The sequence below is a fragment of the Solanum verrucosum genome, unplaced genomic scaffold (assembly GCF_900185275.1).
Source record: "Solanum verrucosum unplaced genomic scaffold, falcon-dt-bn FXZP01000088.1, whole genome shotgun sequence".
Lineage (NCBI taxonomy): Eukaryota > Viridiplantae > Streptophyta > Magnoliopsida > Solanales > Solanaceae > Solanum > Solanum verrucosum.
The window spans coordinates 1,899,517-1,906,961 of NW_026020077.1; the positions used below are offsets into that span (position 1 = coordinate 1,899,517).

At 34.2% G+C, this 7,445-nt stretch overlaps 1 protein-coding gene across 2 annotated transcripts; it reads right to left on the reverse strand.

Moving 5' to 3' along the window:
• Positions 1-218: 218 nt before the first annotated feature.
• LOC125824083 (E3 ubiquitin-protein ligase RGLG2-like) lies at positions 219-6,026 on the reverse strand. 2 transcript variants are annotated; one of them, XM_049503434.1, is made up of 12 exons: positions 5,781-6,026; positions 4,331-4,563; positions 2,515-2,599; positions 2,298-2,438; positions 2,109-2,222; positions 1,910-2,007; positions 1,703-1,782; positions 1,512-1,617; positions 1,280-1,407; positions 949-1,150; positions 635-691; positions 219-551 (listed from the first exon to the last, which is right to left on the reverse strand). In XM_049503434.1, exons 2-12 carry the CDS (start codon positions 4,556-4,558, stop codon positions 471-473), a joined length of 1,320 nt encoding a protein of 439 aa, XP_049359391.1. In that variant the 5' UTR covers positions 4,559-4,563; positions 5,781-6,026; the 3' UTR covers positions 219-470. The 2 variants fall into 2 exon arrangements, with proteins under 2 accessions (XP_049359391.1, XP_049359390.1); XM_049503433.1 differs by having other exon boundaries at positions 4,331-4,581; positions 5,781-6,010.
• Between the last annotated feature and the right edge of the window lie 1,419 nt (positions 6,027-7,445).

The window sequence follows — 7,445 nt, forward strand, 5'->3', positions numbered from 1 at the left end:
TCAGCCAGAAAGGTTGCAACTCAATTAAAAATTGTGACCACAGAAACTTGATGAATATTGAATATCACAGAGAAAATGCCAAACAAAATAATATTTGTTGAAGCATCTTAAGGTATCAAACTAATTTTTATTTAGAAGCATTTAGATAGAGTATAAAGCTGCTCGGACATTGTTCCATTTCTTCTCCATTTTTGTGAAACTATTAAGGGTTTATCGATGAACACAAGCTGGAAAGCAGAAATTTACTTGCACAATGAACACCAGATTCAATGAACAATGAGTTCCTTGAAAAAAATCTATGTACAGAGCAAAATACTGAAATGTAGCACCTCTAAATTAAAAAGATATTTGATACGGGTGACATTGATATCCATCAGAAAATACTAATTTATGAAACCCCTCCCCAGTAATATAAGAATCAGAGGCTTTCTTAAAAAGCAGCAAATTATTCTTCCGCCAAGAGAAGTCACTCAGTAAAGTCTTATCCTAGTTTGAATACTGTCCCGACAGATGGGGCACAACTGCAGATCTTGACCACATTCACAACATGTCTGCAAATAAACGAGATCCAGTCAATATATGTAGTTTTGGTACCTCTACCTAAGAAGGAAATTGAAAACCTGTACAACTATACCTGATGTCCACAACCAAATGCCATGTCCTTTGGATTGGTTATGCAGATGGGGCAAAGCTGACAAAGCATGAAATGTGAAACTAATTAGTTAAATAAAGATTCTGAAGGTACCATCAAGATATGGAACCAAATATCAGAAAAGGAAAAAGTAAATGGAGATGAATAAGTAAGAACAGAATCGAAATCATGCGACAAAATCGGTTCAGAATGAGCCCTTTATGGTTTATGAGCAGTTATCGCGAGTTGAAATAAATACAAAAAGAAACAAGTACCTAACCAGCTAACCTTAATCATACAGAAAAATTAATGCTTACCTGATTATCTGCAGAACTTGCTGGATGACTTGACCCAACAGCAGAATTGTGTCCACTTCCAAAAGCTGAATTGTGTCCACTAGAAGAAGGTGCACTTGGACGGTAACTACTGTTTTGTGAAGGTTTTGATGTGCCGAAAGAAGCTGCACCATATTGAGGAGGATGGAGAGGAATCCTATCAATTTCATTCCCTCTACGAGCACTGCTCAAAAAGTACAAACCAGTTGAGAAAACAAAATGAGCACCGACTGAAGAGTGAAGTAGAAAATAAACTGAAGATAAATCTCAGTATCTACTAGTAACAGATTAACGATGAGAGTTAAGTTTGTACCCCAGAATGTTCAGCTCCAGAGTTGCTTTGTACTGAGATGGTATCTCCATCAATGCTGACAAGGCAAACTCTGCTTCTTTCCTGGAAAGATCCATATTTTTTGACATGATATCTGTAAAATTAACAAACTAAAGAAAAAACAAGTAACAGTTGGAAATCAAATCTTAAGGCAATAAGAGATAACAAATCAATACCATCAAGAACAGGAAAAGAAACAGCAGTAGTTACTTGCCTGGAAATTGTCAAAGGCTCGAGCAGGGATGTTGTCATCAAATTCCCTCATCATGTCCCATGGCCCATCTCCAACACCAACTAAAACAATTGACAAGGGGTATTGACTGCAAACAAAGATTAAGAGATTTCAAGAATTATTTGGAAATAACACCAGCAAAGAATATTTTTTTTGTACAGCGAAAAAGTTACCTAGCTTTAACAATTGCTTCAACTGTTCTCTTCTCTTGAGGGCTTAATTGGCCATTCACAGTATCTACACTTCTTGTAACCTGTAATAGTATCTCATTTTAGATAATGAGTATCTAAGCACTAGGAATTATCTAAAAAAGAACATCAAATGCATCAGGTGACAAAATAGAATATTCAATATTGTTATTATAGCAACAACATATCTACCTGTCCATCTGCTATTATCAATAAAACATGGTACTGACCACCACTCTGCTCAACAATAGTGATTGCCATTTCAATAACAGGAGCAAATGATGTTGGGCCTGTAAAGATAATAAGTGTCATGAACAGAAGAAATGCAGGACCATACCCACTGCAGACCATCAGAAATAGGCAAATACGAGAGAGAAGACTCAAGTTGGACCTGCAAGCCGTAATTGGGGAACTAATTCTCTATATCTACCCAGTACTTCCTCGAATCCATTACAAAATTTCTCATCAGGATAGAAGCTGAAGACTTCTTGATCATGTGTTGAGGCTGCAAATACACAATCAAATAAGACCTCTGTGATTAAAACAAATCCAATTAGAAGTTAGGTGTTAAGAGAAGTACCATCTCCAAATCCATAACAAGGAATTAGGTTGTCCTCATCAAATTTTGACAGTGTTCTTCCAATGATCGATATTGCTTGTTCATATGGATTTTGCCCATCCCCAATGTGATGCAAACTTTTCCGGTGGAATGACCTTGCACCTAGTTCAAGAGTGGATTAGGTGGACAGTGTGTTGTAACTCAAATATAGGTATTCTACAACTAATTTAAGTATTACCAGTCCACTCATTGCTCTTGGTAAAATCAATGCCAACAATTAAGTTAGATGACTCCAAACCAGCACGTGCAAGGGCATCAGTAACCTAGAAAAGAAGTAAGTTACATTATTAACAAAAAAGAATGCTTCTAAAAGATTCTGATAAAGAGATTTTCTTTAAAAAAAACAATTCACACTTCCTAACTCCAGCATTCAATACATCATGACTAAAAGATTTGGTTCAAAAGCATGCTAGTACGCTCAGGTTTAGTGACAAAGTTAGTTTCCCTTTTTTCTTTTGACATAGTTTCATTGATGGCATCAAGCAGATGCAATTAGTACAAAAGGTAATAACAAAATAGAGTATGTAGCTCCAATACATAACAATCTATGCTAAGATCGGGAAGCTTCCAAAAAATTATCAGGGGAATTTACAGGGGATAGATTGTACCAACTAAATAGACACAAGACGTCCGGCCTTGAGGGAGTAATTTCACATTTACTTGCCAATAAACTTAAATGTGGCTCCACATCACATGTTGGATTGACAAACTCTTCACCAACCCTCCCAGAAAATTTGGTGCTTTACCAGCAGCTTATAGTTTACAACAGACAATTGGCATGCTCAAAAAGATACTTTTAGGTGCAAAATTAAATGAATATACACACAAAATTAGTCAGAACCAGTTGCTTCACCAAATATAGAAAAGTAGGATGCAGGGGAACATTTAGACCTCATTTGTTTGGGAGGTTTGAATCTGTATGGTTCAAAACTTCAGATTTTAGGTCATTAAGTGAATTTTTTTACATTAAGACTTAAGCACTTATTTGAACTAAAATAGGTCAAAATCATTAAGATCTTGAACGAAGTCTTAATATCATTAAGAGTATTTATGCATGGATAATTTGCACAACCACTACCACTTCTGTTGCCAGACACTGCACCTACCACCTCTTTCATCACAACCATCAACCACCACCATTGTCAACCACTACTATCAATTGCTACATACCACACCTAGCACCTCCATCATTACTAGCTAATAGCGCTAACCATTACCACCACCACCACTACAAACCATCTCCACCATCACTACGGAACACAAATGTTTTAATTTTTTTTATCAAATAATTATTTTAGTTTATTTTTTTAAATATAATATTTAATTACTTTTTTATTTGAATAACGTTCAAATCTAGAACAACATCTTAAACATTCATGCTCAGATGTACATTCAAACTCAAACATCTTAATCTTAGTGAAAACAAATGAGGCCTTAAGACTCTTTGGGCAATAACCATGAGGTATGAACATATTGACATAGAAAATCACTCTATTCAACGAGTCAAATCTGACATTCCTCAAATCTAAACCCTGAATGAAGAATACGCAAACATGCAAAACATATCACAGATGTTGATTCTGAGAAATTGTGAGGGAATGACTATTCATCTATCAAGAAAAGGCCTATGGAAAGATGTTGTACAGCCAAAATATTGTGTCGGCTTATCTTTTTTTTTTTTTCTAATCTTACAAAGCAGGTTCAACAGAATTTAATATGGCAAGTGGCAGAAAAACACAAGTATAGTATTTCAAACAATGGCATATTTCAGCATGAATTTAAGATATTACTGATGCCATACTCATTCTTGCATTTGCAACTTCCACATGTGACAATATGAATATGTTGATAACATGAAGAATAAATGCTTGCTTTCAGCATGACAGAAATCATGAAGGACAATTATGGTCAATATTCCCTAGTATCATAAACTTGCTGAAGTTTTATCCTTTTACCCACTCGTAGATTGAAAGTGTTTCACTTTACGTCTTTACCTGTTCTAAGCTGCTGTAGTCATCATCTATCTTTGAAAATTTCCTCTCAAGCCTTTTCCTTGATTCAGGAGGTGGACCACCATATGTTTGATAAGAAGGTGGCGGTGGGCAATTGTAGGTTGGTTGAGTATACGGTGATTGTGCATAGCCTGGATACCCTGAATTTGAACTGGAGCCATATGATGCATATCGACCAGTTGTTGACCTCTTTGAACTCTTGCCGCCCATGAAATCTATAGACCAAATCAATTCTAACAACAAACTTTCATTAGATTTTTTTTCAACAAGAAATTAAACATGAAAGATGCCAACTTACATGTTAAAACAGACACAGTTACACACCAACACACAGGGTGCTTGTACACAAACACACTCCCAACAGGTTGTAGTTCACATAAACCATTGATCAGATTGGTAAAATCTTAGCCAACACTAGTAAGTTAAAAAGATCACCAAATCCTTATATGGGTTCAACCTGGATGATGAGAGGTAACATCTACTAAAATGATCAACAAAAGAATGTGCTGATGTTTGCAAGTGAAGAAGTAGGAAGAGGATCAGCTGAAATCAAATAAAGGAGCAAAGGATTATACTAAGATTAAATAGTGCAAAACTAGACTGTTGAACGCATCAAAGCTCGTCTGCCAAGCCGCCTGACTCATTATTGTGTGATTGCATCAGTTTACGTTTCTAGCTTGGCCAAGCCAGACATGTTCACCAACCAATCAATCTCGTAAATATGACTTTGCAGTTACTATCATAGGACTAGCCATGTGTGAATATAAGTTTAATAAAACATACTACTTATGTGTATATCTTCCAAAAGTTGATCAGTAAGTCCATTTTGACATCAAGTTTCTTTTGGTCAGTCAAATCTTGAACAATCAAATGTGGGTTAATTCTACCGAGTTTCTTCCTATATTACCCACCCCACAACACTCTACCCATCGAAAAAGAAGAAAAAACAGAAGAGAAAATAGAGAACCCAAGAAAAATTGTAATAACGCCAAAAAGGGAAGGAAAGACTGATTAATTGCAGATTATAAGATCAAACAAAGTTCAACAATACAAGAAAATCAAAATTGCCAAAGCATTCAATATGAATCCAAGATTATCAAAATTAAGCCAAGAGATACTTAAATTTCAAGTCACAATTATCTGTCAAAGACTTCAATTTGAATCCAACGTAATCAAAAACACCTTTTTGCCAACACCCAGAAAGTCAAAAACAGTGTACAATCAGAACAACTACACAAACCCAATAACAAACTATTCCGAGGGATATTAGAATTTGCATATACTCCTCCCTCACCCCACAATTAAAGACCCAAATGTACATTAAAACTTGAAATACTCAAATCTAAATACAAATCATATTAAGGGGTCGTCCCAATTTCATCAAGAAATCAAACTCCGAAAAAGAAATGAATTAAAAGAAAGTGTCCAGCACCTGTTCAAGCGCCGCCCAGGTTTTGCTGCATTACTTGAGATTCTCTCAGTTTCTGTGTGCGCGATTCAGGAGTGGGGTAGTGGAGAGGGGATAGAACAGAAAATGAAAAAAAGTAGGTTGGGACAATGAAGCTTTTTGCTTGTTTATGCTTTAGGAAGTGGACCAACCGATTGTTTTTCTCTTGTTCTGTAGCGTACGTTTCTTGATTGTTTATTTCTGTGGAGTCTCCTTATTGTTGCCAAATTCCCACTCATGATTTTCCTCTATTTATATTTCGTCCAAGTCATTTTTAAACACTATGTATTTTTATTTTTTTAACCCTCCTTCCGTATGAGCTTCCACCTTTGAACTCACAATTAAAAGTGATCGTGTTAACTATCCAAGCAACTATGTCTTGTCAAATTGATTATGTATTATCTTTACAATTAAAAAACTTCATTCTAAAATGTGCAATTAAGTAATTAACCAATAATCTATTGAAAAAATAAGTACCTCCTTGAGATAAAAGAAAGTGTAAGATCTATGTATATATTTTATTCTCCTATTTGTGGGGTTATTGACTAATTGTAGTATAGTGTATAATGTTACTCAATTACACAAAGGAAATAACTCGACAAATATCTCAATTTCATATTGTAAAGTGTAAACATGGCCATTTTGGTATTTATATATTAAAAGAATGGTGTTTAGACATTTTAAGCAACATTTACCACATTATTTGACTTTTTCAATTATCAAACTTTTGTAGATCTCTCCTCAACACTTTAACTAATTTCACCTGATATCAATCATATTTCACCAACATTAAATATCAACTTCACTTTAATAATTTGACCTTTTCATTTATCAAATTTTTCTAAAATCTCCTTTGACGCCTCAAATTGATATCAACCACATTTTCCATGAACAAAAAATACCATCTCCACCTCAATATTTTGACCTTTTCATTTATCAAACTTTCCTAGATCTCTTCGATTTTGAAAAGAATGATAAGATCTACTACTATTAAAAAAAACGATAACTAAACGTCATTCCATGACGACAACAAATTGTAACCATAAGGATTCTTATCCTAATTAATTAGAATAGTTATCCAAAGCAATACAATAAGAAGATCCTAATTTGAAAGAAGGAAGCTTAATCTTTTGCAAAACTTTTTGAAGGAGGAGCTCGTTTGTTAAACTTTAAGTTAAACAAATCTAGAAAAAGTAAGATTAATGAAGAGTTAATTTATTTCCTTTATGGAAGACTTCTTAAACTATGTGCATAATGTCAATTTGATAGTAAAATTAAAACAACGTAACATTGGACCAAGAACAATATAATTTGGATTGAAATTCGTCTTGAAAGGCTAACAAATAATTACTGATACACTGAGATTTCTCAAGAATAATAATAAAGTGAAAATAAAAAAGTATATAATATTAATCAAAAGAAACATGAATACCTTGGTAGAAGTTTGCTTAATTTTGCTATCTTTTGTAACAGTATGAAAGCTTAAAAAATTAATAAGTACTCCTTAAAAAGTTTAAGATAAAAAAATTGTGCAATAATGACATCTTTTATAGAAGTGTTGTTTGGCTCCTCGTTTTCTAAATGGTGAATTGATGCAATAAGTTAATATTGGTCTAATCTTCTTGATTTATATTGAGGTATGATGGGGAA

Bases quoted from the DNA above. Each gene is read 5' to 3' on its own strand.
- LOC125824083 (XM_049503434.1), bottom strand. From the start codon at position 4,558: ATGGGCGGCAAGAGTTCAAAGAGGTCAACAACTGGTCGATATGCATCA. The intron at 2,600-4,330 runs GTAAAGACGTAA...CTTCTTTTCTAG, and splicing joins ACTACAGCAGCTTAGAACAG to GTTACTGATGCCCTTGCACG. The intron at 1,408-1,511 runs GCAAGTAACTAC...TTTTTTCTTTAG, and splicing joins GAGCCTTTGACAATTTCCAG to TTTGTTAATTTTACAGATAT.